General features: G+C 46.6%; 1 protein-coding gene across 4 annotated transcripts in view; it reads left to right on the top strand.

Annotated features, from left to right (window-relative positions):
• RHBDD1 (rhomboid domain containing 1) overlaps positions 1-18,508 on the top strand; it is a 118,273-nt gene extending 99,765 nt beyond the window's left edge. For all 4 annotated transcript variants that reach the window (XM_082630480.1, XM_082630482.1, XM_082630481.1 and 1 more), the window contains one exon: positions 17,100-18,508. In XM_082630480.1, the coding sequence (XP_082486606.1) occupies positions 17,100-17,194 (95 nt within the window). In that variant the 3' untranslated portion in view covers positions 17,195-18,508. The remainder of the gene's footprint in view (positions 1-17,099) is intronic.

The following is an 18,508-nucleotide window of genomic DNA, read 5'->3' as shown; positions in this document are numbered from 1 at the left end:
TGGGAATGCCCCATTGTTCTGAGGTTATAAGTCTTGTCTTTGAAACTTAGCGGTTGTACTTTTATATTATTCCTCCAAGTGCACCATTGTAAACATGAAGGGTTTGCATTTTAACATAAATTTGAACAATGTGGTTTGAAAAGAGCTCGCCACATCAAAGGGAGACTGTTTGGGCATGTTTCATAAATGCTTTTTTCTATAGTATTTAAAGCTACAAATGACTCATGGAAGTGTGTTCCATTTAGATCAGTCATCCTGGTGTAGCAACCTCGCTGGGGCTTTTACCGCCCTTGTTTTTCCTTGCCTAAGAGTACCTGTGTCGGAAAACAGGTCTAAGCCTTTGGCCAAGTCACTTGCCCTTAATCTAGAATCTTCAGATCCATAGAGACAATTCTGGAAATGTTGTTCCATCTGGTCTAAATAGCAACAAATCTTGTAGCTTTGGATGGTCTTTTTTTTTTTTTTAAACTCAAAATCTCCCTGTTATTAACTTGCAATTTCTGCTTTTTTCCATGTGACAATTATAGTCCCCGCCCCCCATGCCCTCAGAGCCTCCTATTTTTTTTTTTTTTAAGAACCCACTAATTTTTTGCTGAGCCACTGGCTACTGTGAAGAAAGGTTGGATGGTAAAGGAGAAATGTGGGAGCTGGTTTCTGAAGCAGCATGGTGGGTGGTGTGTGAGGACCACTGCGCTTCCATCCAGTTCCTGGGGGCCCCGACCTCGGGAAATCACACGCCTTCCTCGAGCCTCAGTCTGGCCATCTGTAAAATGAGGACAGTAGTTACTCCTCCACATCTCCCTCCCACCCATTCCTGCTGGTTTGTTTATTTATTCATCCCTGGGGAGAAGGTGAACACAAACCCTCAGCCCACAGAGCTCACCACCTAACGAGGATGCACTTGACTGGGATCATCAGAGTCCCATGTAACTACTAACTGTGGCATCATGTGCTTTGGAGAAAGAGGACATGATCCTGGGAGAACTTAGGGCAAAGGGGGACGCGGCCACTCTCCTGAGAGCTTGGGGAGGCAGGGAAGGGTCCCTGGGAGCTGGAGGTGAGAGAGGGCAGGCTTACTGGGCTGCGTACGAAGTTTGATATTTGTCCTTGAATGAAAGGAAACTCCTGGAGGGCTTTAGGCAGAGGATAAAGTGGATGAGATGCGTGTTCTGGCAAAGCTCTCCAGCTCCCCTTTGGAGAGTGGCTGGTTGGAAGACTAGAGCAAGGGCAGGACTTCATCTAGGGGCTCAGGCACCAGTGTCGGCTCACGAAGCAGGTGGCTCAGGCAGGGCTGGCGACATGGCAGGTGCAGGGAAGGGGGGACTAGTTAGGGGAAGGTTCAGGTTACAGTGACAGGATTTGGTGGTGGGTTGAAGTGGGCACATGAGGATGGGGAAGCTGTCTAGGATGACTGGGGTCTGGGTGTGTGTGACTAATGGGATGGATGGTGGGGACATTCCCGGGGTGGGGAAGCCTGGAAGGGGTTATTAGCATAGTAGCAGGAACCACTGACCCCCGATCACTTTGAGCCAGGTGCTGGCATCCTTTAGTTCCTTCCATTCAGAACAATCCAGGGGTAGGTTCCTGCATCACACAGATAAGAAAAGTGAGGGTCGGTGAGGAAAGTGACTTGTCCAGGAGCACAGAGGAAGGAGCAGGGCCCGTATTCAAGCACGGCTCAGTCTGGCACCAGAGCCCGTTCCCTTCCCGTGCTGCCCACAGAGCCGGGGAGCAGAAGGCACTTGTATAAAACACCGATGTCCACTCCGGACTTGAAAGGGAGGTTTGGATTCTTCAGGATGAAATGGCTAAAAGGGAAAACAATGAAGTCTGGTGACATGGCCAGAGCACTGAGAGACCTGGGTTCTGATTCTGCCCCATTAGCTGTGCAAAACGGGAGACCCGTTTACCCTCTCTGGGCTTCTGTTTCTGGGCTCTGAACTGAGCAGATTGGATTCCATCATCCCAAGTCCTCCCCCACCCCGCTCTGAAAATCCATGATTTTTTTTTTTTTTTGGCTGCACCGTGAGGCATGTGGAACTTCCCTGGTCAGGGATCGAACCCGCACCCCCTGCAGTGGAAACGCAGCATCTTAACCACTGGACCGCCAGGGAAGTCCTGAAAATCCGTGATTTTAAGATGCGCTGGATGCATCTCACACAGAATCTCCTTTCCACACTTGACACAGTCTTTAAAGCTTCTTTCTTAAAACTATAGGTAGGCCTAGGATGGACATATATACACTACCATGCATCAAATAGATAGCTAGTGGGAACATGCTATAAAGCACAGGAAGCTCAGCTCGGTGCTCTGTGACGACCTAGATGGGTGGGATGGGTGGCTGGGAGGGAGGTCCAAGAGGGAGGGGATATATGTATACATACAGCTGATTCGCTTCGTTGTACGGCAGAAACTAACACAACATTGTAAAGCAATTATACTCCAATAAAGAAAAAAAAAAAACTGTAGGTAGGCCTTGTAGTACTCGCTTTTTCTCTGGATACAGCAAACACTTAGATGAAACATCTGTTTCCAGAGATGCTCAGAGAACAACATATTCCTCTCCACTTATCTAAATCATCAGTTATCCAAGGTAAGCCTCGCTCTAGATTCCCAACTTGGAATTCAAAGTTCAAAAAATTTCATTCTGTGGTCTCCCTTTCTGTTCATAACATAAGTTTTGTTTTACTAGAAATTATTTAACAGACATGTAAGAATAAGCCATTCTTGTTACTGAGTCTCTCTCCGTAGCACAGCCCACTTTAGAATCACTTCTGAGCCATTCTAGGTTAGTTAGAGGCAGGCTGTTTCAAGACTGTGTGCCAGCAGTCTGAGAAAGCCCCCGGCTCTTCCTGAGACTGGGAGGGCTTGTTTATGGGAGAAGTTTCAGTCGCAAGGCGTGTCTGTAACACACATACTCGAGCCCACACACAAGGATGCATGTACACACACAAACACACATACTGTCTCTCACTAGTGGATCAGAACTTGGCGTGGGTGGGAGTGGGTTAATCAGACCTAAAAGAACAAAAAGTGGCAGTTCAGCTCAGGGTTAGGTTACACACCATCAGAGCAATTTTTTTTGAGTGTTTTTTTTTTTTTTTTTTTTGGTTTAGTTTAGTTTTGTTTTGTTTTCTCGGCCGCTCCACAGGGCTTGTGGGGTCTTAGTTCCCTGACCAGGGATCGAACCCAGGCCCTTGGCAGTGAAAGCATGGAGTGCTAACCACTGGACCGCCAGGTAACTGGTTAAATACCACCGAATACAAAAACAAGCGTGTTTTTAAGATGACCGTCCTACTTCCGGGATAGTTTATAGCATCCCAGAACTTCACAGCCATCCCACTTCTAGGCCGACTCTGACCCACAGGAAGCATTTCTCAGCTTCTGGTGCAGAGAGCAAGGCTCCTGCCTGTTGGCGTTTCTGCAGATGCTCTCGCCCTGCTGCTTATCTCATTCAGAGCTGCTCCGCTCTGAAGGGATACACTTGTGTCGTCCTTACCTCCCAGCTTATCTAGGCCTTTGCCGAGGAGCCCACCCTGGTTTTCTAAACCACCAACCATTCAAAATTTGTGGGGCTCGGACCGCTGACAAGGATGTCGTTCTTCTTCCAGTTACTTTCCCTCTTGGGTCTCCCTCCCCCTCCCTCTCCTGCCATTTTTTTTTTTTTTTTTTAAACCCAGCAAGTGTATCTGCCGAGGCCCTTGCATTGCTGTTTCCTTGTGGGGTTGGGCTGGTGGCTCTCGGGGTGCCCGCCCCACCTTCACCCTGACATTCCTGCACCTTTGAGACCAGCTGTGACGCACTCTCATCGCAGGCTTTTCCCAGAATAGTTCGTCTTCCTCTGTTTCCACCTGAGAGAGGAGCATGCCGGCAGCTTCCAGCTTTTGTGAGAGCTTCGAACCATGACGTTCTCCTTGGCTTCTCAGCATCTCAGGGACAGTTTCCTAGGTCAGGGATTGTTTTCATAATTATGCGTTGATATCGGTATCTCTTGATGTGTACTTATGCACCAGTCAGGCTTATGATATCTGAAAAATAGAAATAATTTGAATGTTTACAGCATTCAACATGGATGTACGTAGCACATCTCATATCTTGGCCTACTTCTGGATACTGAAGTTCTCTAATGTAACGGAACCCCAGAGCCCAGGCCAACTTCATGCATTTGTTAGAGGAAACAAATAGACTGAATTGTATTCTGAAGCCTCCTGTCACCTGTTCTCACCCACTTATGTCTCAGGGTTTGAAAGCTGGTTGTTGGCTGAGGCCAGAAACCAAGACTCTTGGGCCTTGAGATTCCCTACCTGCCACCATTTACCCACATCTCGCTCACAGTCCTCTAGCCCCGTTGGCCTGGCCTGGGCCCCTGGTTCCTGGCCCCCTCTCTGCTCAGCCCTGATAGCATATTAGTTGCTTTTTTGTTCATTCACCAAACATTTATGACGTGCCCACCAGGTCCCAGGCACCTGGGATCCAGAGGTGAGTGGCTTTGCTCCTACGACTGGGTGAGTGGCCAGTTTCGTCCACTCTCGTGTTATAACTAATAGAATCTTCCGGAGAGCTGGGTGGCATTGGTGTCTTACTTTTAGAATTCACATCGTCCAGGATTGAGCACAGCACAACCTGGGAAACCACCAGAGCTTCTGGCTCAGGGAAGATGTAACAGAAGACCTGTGTGTACAAAACCAAATGCCGTGCTGGTGCTGACCGTTAGTTACAACCAAACAAAACCCCAGAATGTGGTACGGCATCCCTCAGATCCAAGTTTCTCAGAGTGGGGCTGGGAGCATCAGACTCACTCGAAGTGCTTCTGAAAAATGCAGATTCTTGGGTCTCACCACAGCCGTTGATCTGGGATCTCCCAAGTTAGAACCTAGAATCTGTCTCTTACCGTGCTCACCCACATGAAAGTTTGGAAATTACTCTTCTAGATCCAGTATCTAGTCTCTAGAGCTTTGACATGCTGCGTGTTTCGCAGGACGGTGACATGCAAGCAGTGGGTAAGTGTAGGGCCTGTCACGTGGCTCATTTTATTTGCTGCCAGTCAGTCCGGCCACCAAGCCTAGGCTCAGCTGTCCCAAACCCCTTCCCTCCCAGGCTCTACATCCTTGTTTCTCCTGAGAAACAGTCACTGGCAACAGTTGTCCAGTGTGACCTGGACGTGACCCCTCAGTGGTTGGTCTCGGCAGAAGTTCCCCATCTAAGTTTCTTTGTCCCTTTCCAGAGTTCTCCTCCTGACCCTCCATCTTTTTTCTTTCTTATTCTTTGATTTCTTGGGATGATATTTACTTACATTTTTCTATGCCCAAAGGTTAAAAGGTATTTTCAGAAGATTGAGGTTTCTGTGGGAAATATGGGCTAATTCCAAATGGGCTATGATTTTAAAAGTCAGTGAAAACATTACCTTGGGCTGTTGCTTAAAAAGCTGGCCATTGGGCTGTCTCTGATTTGAAACTCAAGTTGAAGGGAGTGAGAAAAAAAATGAAACAGGTCTAAATGTCATCAACAGTGCTTCTCTCTGCCTCCGTCTGAGAATGTGGGCAAAGAGCAAGCACGTTGGGGATTGTGTTGTTTCTGAGCGGGGGACCTGCCCCCGTTCGTGAAAGAGGGGGCACCATCAACTGGCATTTTATCCCTTGGAGGGAGGGAGCCGCTGTGCCAGGCAGTTACGAACCCACTGCTTACAGCAGGACCTCATCCACCAGGAAGTACGTCTGTGCGCCCCTCAGGTGACTGAGGGTCTGTCCAGCATGGAGACAGCCAGAATCTGCTGAACCACCCGTCACCAAGCTGCCCACCTCAGAGACGCCTTCACGGCCTCTCTGATCCCGGGCTGACCAGCACAGCAGCCGCTGAGTGCCTGGGATCACAGGCTAAGGAATTGAAAACATTCTCTACGGAAGAACCGTTGGTGCTTGGAGGCCTTGGCAGATTTCCAGGACTCGTACACTACTCCATTTGTAAGTCCTGGTCCTGCCCACTGTGAACCAGTGCATCAGGCACAGTCAAGGTGAGCGCTCACTGGCCTTCCTTGCCCTTGCTTCCTCCCTGCTGAGGTCAGCTGGGGTAGCCCAGGAGAGGGGCAAGTGTAAGTGGGCGTGTGGGTAAAAGTGTAAACCAGGAAACAGAACCGCTTCGATTAGGGTTAAGGTAAAGCAGTTTTAGAATTATTGCATCCGGGATTCCTTGTCTTATCATCACAGATTGTATCTATTTGGATATGTGTGTATCCAAATGTATCTATTGTATCTACTCTTCTGATTTGGAGTTAAAGCGATCCTGATCATTCCAGGAAGATGCACTCAGCTGTGCAAGGCAGTATGCACCGTAGCAGGAGTAAATTCTGAGTTCAGAGCTGGTTAAAATATCTGTATCCACATCCATATCCATAACCACATCTGTCTCCCAGGGTCTTGTCAGTCTCCTCTGCTCTGGAAGAAACCTGACATCACACAGAAACTGCTAGATGCTGGCAAATAGTCCCCGGGTTTCAGACCATCTAGACAATAAACAACTGCATAATATTCAGTGTAACGGCTTCTGTAGAGCCCATCTGTTTCAAAATAACCCTAATTCTGCTTACAGTGCGGAATGCTTTGTTGACTGGAATTTGTCCTAGTTTTCTTCAGCGGATTGAGTCATGAGCCTCTGGCTCCACCTGCTGGCAAGTGTAAATACTGGCATGAAACCCAGGGTGGATATTTTCAGTTGAAAAAAAAAATCTGAGCTGATTCTAAAAAGCTAGTGTAGCTCCGAATCACCTGGGAACTCATTAAAATTCGGTAGCCTGGGCTCCATGCCAAGCCTGCCAAATTGGAAGCTCTCAAAGAGCTCTCCTGGTGATTCATACACTAACGTCTGTGTTAGAGAACCTGAATTCAGTGAAGGTCGGGGATGACCCCACTGTATCCTGCTCATCCTCAGGCAGGGAAAGTGACAAAGCCTGCTTGAGGTACCCACTTCTACCTATTCCAGTTTATCCTGGTAACTCTTGGTGATGAGAGTTAAAGCTTTATTCCCTTGGAGCTCATGAGAAAATTTTAAAAGTGGAAGAACCTGGCAAACACTCCGTAGCCCAGTGCTCAAGGTTACATCACCAGTGATAAATCGTATGATCGGATGGGAAGGGCACTTCTCCTCTGTGGTCTTCTTCCCAAAACCTTAACCCCAGAATAATGATGAGGAAAAGCATCAGACAAGCCAAATTGAGGGACATTCTACAGGCTGGCGCTGCTCAAGATTGTCAAGGTCACAGGGAACAAGAAAAGACTGAGAGAGCACCACAGACCTGAAGAAACTAAGGAGACCTGACAACTAAATGGACTATTGGCTTTAGTTGGGAAATTAGTGGAAAAGCTGGTGAAACAGAGAAGGGAACAGAGAAGGGAAATTAGTGGAAAAACTGGTGAAATCCAAGTGGAGTCTGAAATTTCATTAATAGTAACGCACCCATCCCTGTAAGTGGTTGATTTTGACAACTAGACCACGATAATGTAAGATGTTTGGCTGTATTACCTTTGTCACTTTCTTTAAATCTAAAATTATTCCAAAATAAGTTTATTACAAATTAAAACATTGGCGCATGGGGAGGGACACTGAATTAGACCAAATTAGTTGGAGGGAGTTGCCAAGAAGCACAGCATGGCCAGTTCTCAGCCTAGCTGTCAGAAGTCACGGCCAGGCTGGCTGACAGGGCAGGCAGCGTAGCTGCCCAGACTGCAGGCAGTGGAGGACGCAGGTTGCTGGTGTGGCCCATCTGCACTCTGCCTTCTTAGGCCAGCCAACCCTGATGGCTCACTGAGAACCAAACAGCTGCGGGATCTTGCACGTCTGTGCGGAGGTCTAAAATTTCTAGTCCAGAACCCCTCATTGCACAGATGAGGAGCCCGAGGCCCAGGGAGAAGTGCCTTGTCCAAGGTCCTCATGGAGGCAGATGCAAACCCACATCCAGCGAAGTGTGTTCTTTTTCCCCAGTGATTCTCAGTGAGCTGATACATTGTCTGCAGCAGAAACGCCACCAGGGTGGGTTTTCATTAAAATGCACCTTCCTGCTCTCCAACCAGTTGATGCGTAAGAATCTCTGGCTGTAGGATCTAGTAAATCTGCGTTTTTAACAAGTTCTCCATTATTGTGCACATGAAAGTTTAGGAATCACAGCAGCAAACCAGACAGCTGTCCCGTTCATAGCGTCTCCAAGACTTCCTGGCTTTGCCCAAACCTCTTGCATTTGAGCTACTGAAAACTGGGCGCCTAGCTCCGACTCCTGCCTTCACCGGCTAGTTTGTTGCTGTTCTATGGAAACTATGCTCATGGGACGGGGCTGCTAAAGGCCAGCAAGGGGAGAATTCAGCCTCAGCCACTCTTTTACGATGATGCCATAGCAAGTGGCAAGCAGCAGGGCTGGAACCCAATGGGTCTTGGGAAGACGCAATTTTACATCTCTTTGAGCTCAATTTATTATAGTTTAAATAATCTCTTACTCACTTCCCTCTCCTAAAAAAAAAATTAAATTAAAACTTACTCAAAGATAACCCCATGATCAAGAAGCAAGAGGAGGGGTGGTATCCAGGCTCTGAGGAGACCGCTAGAAGCTCCATCCTGCTTGTCCTTCCCCTGCCCCTGCCACCGTGGCGCCATCTTAACATCATCAGGAAGTCCGGCCATAAAAAGGCAGTGGAAGGCATCCTCTGTCTAAGAGATGACAATCAGAGGCTCAGAGCTGATAGAAGGCCAGGAGCCGGAGGGGTCAGAGATTTGAGCAGGTAGCCATTTAGACCTCGGGAATCCTTTAAGGTTGGAGGGTCCAAGTCCAACAAAGATGCAGGCCAGGCGGGAGGTACAGGGCAGCAGCCCTCCCGGGGGGGGGGCGTCCTGCTAGGGACCTGTTTGTGGGGAGGTATGGGATCTCTATCAGAAACATCAGGAGAGGCCCCAGGCCGCAGCTGCCCATCCTGGGCAAGTCAGGCACATTGGCCCTGGAGCTTCAGAGAGGAGTGTGGGATTTTAATAGTCCAAAGGGTCTTCATCTTTTTTCTAGCATTGTCCGTACTCGTGTGTGTGTGTGTGTGTGTGTGTGTGTGTTTTCCATCAGAACTCCCTGCCCACAAAAGACTTCCTCATTCTACTTTCAGTTTTCTTTTTCTGTTGTAAAATATGTTCTCAAATCTCTCCCTCCAGGCAGGGCCCTTGTCTGGTTTCTCTCTGCTGTCCGAGCCAGGCACGTAGGCCCTCGTGGGTACTAGGCAATGAGAATATGGAAGCAAAGGGAGCCCCGCATCTAGTTTTCCAAGAATTTTCTTATATCTGTCCAGTAGATATCCGTAGGTGATTTTGAATTAAAAAAAAAAAAAAAGGTACAGTCCCAAATTATATGGAACTGGGAAGGCTGTTCCTCCAGAGGAGATAGTCAACCTCTTCTCAGTTTCCAGAATCAGCTGATGTGATTGGGTAAACTCCATCTGAGGCTTCAGATTGCTGGCCAAAAGGCATGCTGTTTTAGATCAAAGAAAATTTGAAACATCCTAAAGCCATTAAATATATATAAAAGGTGCTTGAAAATCATTCCTAATCTCCTTTAAATCCCTCTTGATAAAGGGTTATGGTGGTGACAGAATTGTGAAAGGATTTAAGACAGATTGATTTTTAAAAATGGAAAATCCCTTTAGTATTAAAATTTGCATCCGGACTTCCCTGGTGACACAGTGGTTAAAAATCCGCCTGCCAAGGCAGGGGACACGGGTTCCATCCCTGCTCCGGGAAGATCCCACATGCCGTGGAGCAACTAAGCCCATGCGCCACAACTACTGAGCCCATGTGCTGCAACTACTGAAGCCTGTGCGCCTAGTGCCCGTGGTCTGCCACCAGAGAAGCCACCACGAAGAGAAGCCCACACGCCGCAACAAAGACCCAACACAGCCATAGATAGATAGATAGATAGATAAAATCTGCATCTATTTGTTTAAAGAAATATGTACTTCATGTTACAGTGGTTCCTAATGGGAGACCCTCTTCTCCTCAGCCTCTCTTTTTGCTGCCCCTCCAGCCCATTGAGAGTTGTTTCTGTAAGAATTTATAAGCTGTTCTCTGTTTAGAAAATACATGATACAGTTAATCACCAAGGCTGACTTTTGCAACTGGGCCTCTTGCTAAAACCTTGTCAAGGGAGATCCTAATTCTAGACACTTTGTTATCCAGAAAATCTTACTGTTTGCAGTGAAGCTTATCTAAAGCAGAAGGTAAAATTTCCTGCTGCTTTTTAAACAGATGCTGCTTCCAAATCAAGTTTAAAGGAATAGTACTGTTCGGGTTTACAGATTCTGGTTTCGGGGTTAAGGAAGACAACTAACACACCGCATGTCTGGAGCAGAGGACAAAGGGATCTAGGTGTGACTCTTGCCTCCGTCCCTGACCAGCTGTGTGGCCTTGGCAAGTTCCTTGAAATCTTTAAGCCTCCATTCTTCTTTCTATAAAACAGACAAGGAAATTCTACTCAGAAGGATAAGTAGAATAGAAACCACATACAGCAATATGGTGAGTCTCACAAACATAATGTAAAATGAAGCAACTCACAAAAGGTACATATTATATGAATCCATTTATGGACAAAAATAGACAAAATGAATCTCTGCTGTAAGAAGTCAATGGACCACTTCTGGAAGGGAGCCCATGGAGGCTTGTGAGTGCTGGAAATACTGTATTTTGGTCTGGATGTTGGTCCCATATGTTCAGTACATGGCAATTAATAAAGTTGTACACTTTTTAAAAGGAAGGGAGAGTAAAGTAGGGTGAGCATGTAGCAATTGCCCAGCAAACATTTATTGTCTCCCTCTGGACTTTCTCTTTTTGTTCTAGAGGTCATACCATGTATTCTCTATATTGCAAAAAAAAATCTCTAGATCTGACAGAGTGGACCCAAATTTTAGGTTACTTGAATTGCTAACTGGATTATTAAGTTGATTATAATTATCAACTTAACTTGATTATGAAGCCTGTTGATTTGAAGTCAGTTGTGTCCATTAACGGTCCCCCAAATTAACCAACTAGAACAGAGAGAAAAGTACAACAGGGAAAGTAGCAACTGAGTTGATTTCCATTCAGAGCTTCTCATTTGGGGATTCCAGATACTGTTTCAGAACTAAGAAATCCCACTGCTGTTGATTTGATCAGTTGAGGAGTGGAGATGTAAATTTTTCTCTCTCAAATCGCATCTAAATATTACCTTTATTGTAAACCATAATGAAATTTCCATCTGTATGAAAGTTATGAGATTTTTAGGTGAATTTCAAACTCTTTTTAAAGCGATGGACGGATGGATAGATAGATCATTATAATTAGTGACTCAAAAAGGAAAGTGCTCTTATTGTCCTTGGGCACCTCCTACTTTAAAAGAATATTTTGGGCTTCCCTGGTGGCGCAGTGGTTGAGAGTCCGCCTGCTGATGCAGGGGACACGGGTTCGTGCCCCAGTCTGGGAAGATCCCACATGCCGTGGAGCGGCTGGGCCCGTGAGCCATGGCTGCTGAGCCTGCGCATCCGGAGCCTGTGCTCCGCAACGGGAGAGGCCACAACAGTGAGAGGCCCGCGTACCACCAAAAAAAAAAAAAAAAAAAAAAAAAAAAGAATATCTTGCTAATTGTTGGACTTGGGGTTCCTTCCAGGCCTTTTTGGTCATAGTAAATGACTTAGCAACTGTCCTGTCAAAAGACATTTTGGAAGCTTTAGAATTCATGGAATTCTAATAAAGTAACATTTTTGAAAGAGAGAATATGGGTCCCATGCTGTTGCCCTCATTTGACAAAAGCAATCTCAGAGAATACAGGAATATTTAGAGGTTTCTTGATTTAAAAAAAATTTTTTTTAAGTGATTGCCTTCATAGGTCCCCAACTTAAGAGGAAGATAAGTCATCTTGAGACTTCACTTTAGTATAATTTCACTGAATGGCATAGAGGGCTCGTCAGATCACGGGCAGGATCTATGAATACGGCAAATTAAACATCTCTATTTACAGGGATGGCGAACAGTAGGGAAAATGGCCATCAACTCATGGCATTCTTTTTAGCAATTCTTATGTGGATGAAATTGCTTCTCCTCCCTTAGATGTAAAATGCAGAGGTTACTGCGTTATACATAAGGGTAGAGAACTGAAAATTTTTCCATCAAGAACCACAAATCAATAAATCTTACGATCTCACCGCTGGTGCTATAATTGAGCTAAATCTTCTTAAACTGGGCACTGCTCCTGAGGTTCTTTGAAGCATGCTCACTGTTTCTTTGAGTAAAATTGAGGGCTGACCTCCATTTACAGGACCATAGAAGCAAGGCTCATAAATACTAATGTTCTGTACCAAGTTCATCAGAGCAAGGCTGTTTCACCCAGACCTGTAAATGTTCAGTGCATGATTTAACTCAGCGGAGAAAAGAGGTCTCAGCTGGGCTCTCCAGTTTTCCCAGTGGCCGAAAGTCACAAAAGTGGGCTGGCACGTGGAGGTTGTGAATTACCTTTTTCGTATCTGTCTCTTAGAGGACAAGCATTTAGTAAGTAGTGACTCCACACTTCGTACAAAACACTGCCAACTGGTCCTCAAACAGAATTGGGCTCTATCTTTTAAGAAGTCTTTGGTCATTTTCTTTGGTATCTGTCTTTTAGCCAGTGATATTAACAGGTAGACATTTAACCCATATGATTCTCAGTGATGTTAGAGGTTAGAAGTCCTAACATCCAATGCTCATCAGGCGTTAACTGCACTGCTGGCACTCAGCCAAGCATTTTTTTTTTTTTGCTGTACGCAGGCCTCTCACTGTTGTGGCCTCTCCCGTTGCGGAGCACAGGCTCCGGACGCGCAGGCTCAGCGGCCATGGTTCACGGGCCCAGCCGCTCTGCGGTATGTGGGATCTTCCCGGACCGGGGCACGAACCCGTGTCCCCTGCATCGGCAGGCGGACTCTCAACCACTGCGCCACCAGGGAGGCCCAGCTAAGCATTTTATATGCATCCTCTCTTATTCTCTCAACAGTCCAGCAAAGGAGCTACTGTTACTATTTGCATTTTATAGATAAGGAAACTAAGGCCCCGTGAAGGTAATCTACTTGCTCAAGGATGTGTAGCTGTAAGTGGAAGAGTCAGGATTTTATCCCAGTCATCAGACTCCAGAGTCACGGCAAGGACCCTGGCAGCCACCTTGTTCTGCACCCTGTCCCCTGACAAGTGAACCAACCAGAGCCTGCCGGAATGAAGACTTGCCTGGGGTGTCCTCTCTAGTTCCAGGCAGGGCCGGAAGCATCTCCCATTTTCCTACCAACACTTTTTCCAGTATACCCGTGGGAACCTCTTCTCCTTTTACCGTCTAGATGAGGCCCATCCAGATCCTTTTCTGTGTGCTTCATAAATATAGGTAGATATGGAAAGCGCATTTCTTAGACCCTTTGAGAAATGCCTGCAGAGGGTCCTGGAGGCTACGGAGAGAAATAATAGGTCATGTGACACAAGCGGAAAATATAGAAATGGTTTAAAAATAAATGAAAAGGTGGAGAATGGGAAGACAGAGCTTAGCTGAGATGGAGAGGAGCAGCTGGAGGCCTGGTCCCCAGTGCGGCACTGACCCAGAGCTCAGATGTGACGAGCAGGGTTGTGGGGTTGGCTGACTGACATCAAATACATAACTGCCTTCAACATATCACAGGTTAATTTAGTCTTGAAAACTTTCCAAGAAAACTACCTACCAGCAAGAAGAATGCAGTTCAAAGCCTGAAATGAAGCAGTTAAGTCATTCTGCAGACAGTCGGGTGGCTTTGATGTTAACAGAAACACTGAGTTTGAAGGATTTAAAATACCCATAAAACATCCACATCAGGCATTGTCATTATTGTTGTTTTGTTGCTATACACAAGGCCTTTCCAGGGGTCCTAAAAACCCGAACCACTCTAGTAGTCAGTAGAATTTAAGGGGACCCAGTGCGGGAACTTTGTAGTCACATCTGTGATGACAGCACAGCCCCATCGATTTGAGAGCTTAGGCTGGATCTTATTCTTTTTCTATTTTCAGATAACAGTGAGCTCCCTGCATATCCGTGAAGGAAAGGGACTCTCTGGCTTCTGGCAGGAGGATAAGGCATAGCAAAGGGATGTGATAACATACTCGGTGTTTTAGTAGGATCGGCGGTGTGGGGCTGTGGAAAAGGAGGAGGAGAGCTAGAACTGCAGCCAGAAGACCTATAGGTGCAAGTTTTTGCTTCCCTTCACGCTAGCTTTGTGACCTTAGGTGTGTCCCCAACACTCCCTGAGCCTCAGTTTTTTTCATCTGTAAACTTGGTATCATGACATTGGTAGTAAAAGCTAATTCAAATTGGATACCTTAAAAGGCTCTTGTGGGGCTTCCCTGGTGGCGCAGTGGTTGGGAGTCCGCCTGCCGATGCAGGGGACACGGGTTCGTGCCCCGGTCCGGGAGGATCCCACATGCCGCGGAGCTGCTGGGCCCGTGAGCCATGGCCGCTGAGCCTGCGCGTCCGGAGCCTGTGCTCCACAATGGGAGAGGCCGCAACAGTGAGAGACCCGCGTACCGCAAAAAAAAAAAAAAAAAAAAAAAAAAGGCTCTTGTGAAAGAGTGATTATTGTTCCTCTCTTGATGTGAGTTTTCTACTTCAGCACGTGGCATTTCTTCTGTTGGCTCAGCCGTGGTTCTCCTTAAGTGCCCCGAGCATGGGTCCAGAGAGCATTTGTGCCGGCTGGCCATTTTGAGAGCTGAACCCCCAGAAACTTCACAGTCTGCCCCCTCTGATTCCTCCCTGCATTTCCCTTCATGGAACAGGCTTTTCCTCTTGGACACTGTGATTCCCTTTGGGAGTCTGAGCATCTTTCAGCATCTATGGGCTCGTGCCCTGTGGCCTGGAGTCAAGATGCCACGTTGAGCTTGCTTCTAACTCTGCCCACAGCCAGGCCTCCCGGTTCCCTGCCCAGCTGGAATGGGCTGTCACACACTGGCCCGCGCTCATAAGTGCAATTAAGAATGGATTTGTTAAAAACAACCGTTAAAAGGAAAGCAGGAGTTGGATCTCATTGTATAAAGCACTTTTAAGCAATAAACTAATGGTAACTGGATTCATGAGTTTCTCTGTAATTTCAAAGTGTTTACCACTTTGAACAGAGAGAAATTCCTTTACAAATGTATGTGGTGAAAACCATATCCAGTAAAGCTTTTAATCTTACAGTATTCATAAAATCTTTATGGTAAAAGCCTTACATGTTTGAACAGCATCCTTAGTGAAAGTTCGTAAAACGACATATACTTCACTTATCAAAAAACCTCAAAGTGGAGTTTATCCAGCGGGAGTGAGTGCCGGGCTTGGCCCACCTGGATCACTTTTGGGTGGGCTAGTCAGGAAATGTTACAAGGGGTCCAGCAGGGGTAATTCCCTCACATCTCAAAAGGAAAGGAGAATCAGACATGGGTACGTGTTGGGGTCTCTATCACAGTGGGGAAAAAAATGTAAAAGGGTTCCTTTTGACTGCCTTTCTAGAAATTTCTTTGACAACTGAAATTCTAGTGGTGGCTTAGCAAACTGACTCTTAGTTTCACACTGCTTTCTCTAACATCTTTTCATCATTGTCTTAACAACCACCATGTCGATAATTTACCTGTCAACGTCTCCGACAAGGTACCACGCTTGGAGCAAGAGCGGGAGGGGTCAACTGTTCACTTGTTTTCCCTCCTGGCTCCAACCCTCTTGCCCATCCACCCTTCCCAGCGAGGCCAGGGCTTCCAGAGTCAGTTGTGTCAGAACCTCAGAGGGCAACGTTGAATGTGGTGGTCTGGCCGTAACTTATACCTTTGGAAGTCATAGGCATGTGCCACTGAGTCAGGCCCATGTGTTTCTTGAACAGCTTCTGTGTGTGCGGGGCTGTACCAGGCACTGGGGAGCAGAGAGAAGCGTCAGAAATGTTCCCTGCCATTTAAGAGCTTATGATTCCAGTAGGAGAGAGCAGCGGTATGCACAGTGGCTGCCCTGTCTGGTGGGATGTGGTGACTGTTGCATGAGGACCGCCGAGAGGAAGGTGCTGGAAGCTGAGGAACTTGGGAGAGAGCTCTTCCACTGGGGGTGGCCAGAGGGCAGTGCGATTTGGATGGGCCATTGGAAAACGAGTAGGACTTCTGAGGGAGGGAGGTGATGGGAGTGGGCCTTTCAGAGTGAGTTTACAAGGTTAGCAGAGGCTCAGAAGGGGAAAGGTGCAATCTTTCTGGTCCGCATGCTTAGACGTGAACCTACTGTTTGCGTGTATCCATCAGTGACGCCCTGCATGGCTGCCTCATGGAGGATATTGAAGCTCTTTCATTAGATTTAGGTTTCTGGGTCCTTGAGGTCAAGGACTGTCTATTGTTATTCCTTTATTATCCCCCTACAGTGCTTGGAAGAGTGTTTTTTTATGCAGTGATTGAAATGCTTGTATCACTGCAAATTATATGTTCTGTTTGTAGCCCCAAGAAACCCTTTTCAGTAATGATTTCCATGGTCCTTCATATGATCTTCAAATATTATGCCTGCATTTTTGTCTGCCTGCCCAGATATTGGTCATTATGGTAACACAGCCCCTGCTCTATGGGCCGTGATGCCCTGTAGGTGCTTGTGAGTTTCAGGCAGGTGTGATTCCCACCAGCTGGTGAAGTACAGGAGGCAGCAGGTTAGAGGGAGGAAAAGGGCCCAACAGGAGAAACCTACGAGCACACTGGGTGAGGATGTTACGGACAGTGACAGTTATTTCTGGGCATTAAAAAAATAAAGTAAGCCCTTGAGACATTTTGGAAATTAAATGATGCAAATTGTGGAACATGATGGAAAAGGATATAGAAATGGGAGGATTGTCAAGAAGTTTCAAAATGAGTCAAATTAGTTTCATGGACTGGACCTTGCTAAAAATGTTTACTTTGTGTTGAAATGTAGTATTGACATCTGAAATTGAAATATGCTTGTTACATTTCTGTTTCATGCTAATATAAAGATGACACCCAAGCCATCTTTTTTTTCCCCCTTGGGAATCCTAGGATGCAGTGCCCTGTAAATGTCAGAACAATGGATGGGCAGTGCTTGATTTTGTGCTTTCTCTCTACAGGAAATCGCAGAAATAGCTCCCCAGCCTATGGGTTCCGCTTCACACCAGAAGAAGAAGTGAGGAGAAAGCGGCTTCACAGATTTGACGGCCAGTGAGGTGACCCAGCCATGTGAACAAATGTGATCCAGCTGTGTTATCACTGCCCCCAAGCCCCCACTTAGTTTTGAACAAAAGCAGAGGGCACTATGACCATCCCAACTGCTCACATCTGCCATGGCCCTTCGTCCTATGGCCTCTGTGAGTCTAATTTGCAAGCAGATTGACATCTTGAGACCAGGCTTGTTGGGTGCAGCTCACAGCTCTCTGGGAGTGGCCCACCTCCTGGCCTTGTCTTCCTGCAGACAGAAGGTCAGCGTCTCCACATAGGGACCAGTTTCCACACTCATTTCTCTCACTGCTGACTCAGCCTCGTTTTGTCTTTGAAGACCGTGACCTTCGCCAGGAGGTTTGTGTTCACCAGCCCAGAAGATCAGGCCCTCATCCTGCTCAGTGCTTGACTTGGCAGGAAGCAGGGAGCCATCCCTCATCCTCCTGGCATGTTGCCATGGTGACTTTCCAGGAACAGGACGTGGCTACCATCGCAGGCTGTTGTTCCGTTCTCCCTTGCCCAAGTGCCTTGGCTCCTTGGGCCACCATATCTGGATAGTGGTTGCAGTGAACCTGCTTTGCTATGCTATCACTCTGCCTTCACGGGATGTGTAACTGGAAAAGCGTAAGTAAGACCTCAGATGGGAAACCACTTACACACTCCATGACACAGCAGGCGGCATCCACAGTTGGGCTCCCAGCAGCCTCTCCAGTGGTGATGTACCATCCCGGAGATGCAACTTGTATTGAACTAACCAGCAAAGCAGCAGCACATGCCGCGTGCAGGGTAGTGACCAGTGGGTTGGTCACTGAGAAATCCCTCATGGCGAAGTATTTTTTTCTCATAAAAGTGCCTTTTAATTGACCACTGTAACAGCCGCTTGTCGTACTCACCTGTCCAAGACACTCTCCAAACCCACAGACTGCAAGTCACTTAAGGTGTTTCCTGGTGCTTGTGTTTCATGAATAAAAGGAAAAAGTCAAATATCACTGATGTCTTATTTCACTGAGATATTTATGTTTAAAGGGAGTTAGAAGCAGAAAAGGATCTTCCTATTTTGCTTTATCTAGCATTTATATAGTTTTCTGATTATGAAATTAATATATATACCTTGTATATGCATAAAGCAAACATCTGGCAGGAAATGTACCCACGTTAACAGAGGTTATTTTGGAAGGTGGAGTGCATAGGAGTTTGCTTTCTGTTTCTTATGATTTTGTACTGCTGTCTTTTAAAAATGTGTGTATACGTATGTTATGTGTCCTACTTTTGTGGTAGGAAAACTGATTTATATGGTAATAATAAATCAAGAAATATATAA

The sequence above is a fragment of the Mesoplodon mirus genome (assembly GCF_964341445.2).
Source record: "Mesoplodon mirus genome assembly, chromosome: 8".
Classification (NCBI taxonomy): Eukaryota; Metazoa; Chordata; class Mammalia; order Artiodactyla; family Ziphiidae; genus Mesoplodon; species Mesoplodon mirus.
Note: the sequence above shows the minus strand (reverse complement) of the source record. Positions and strands in the feature narration are given on the sequence as shown.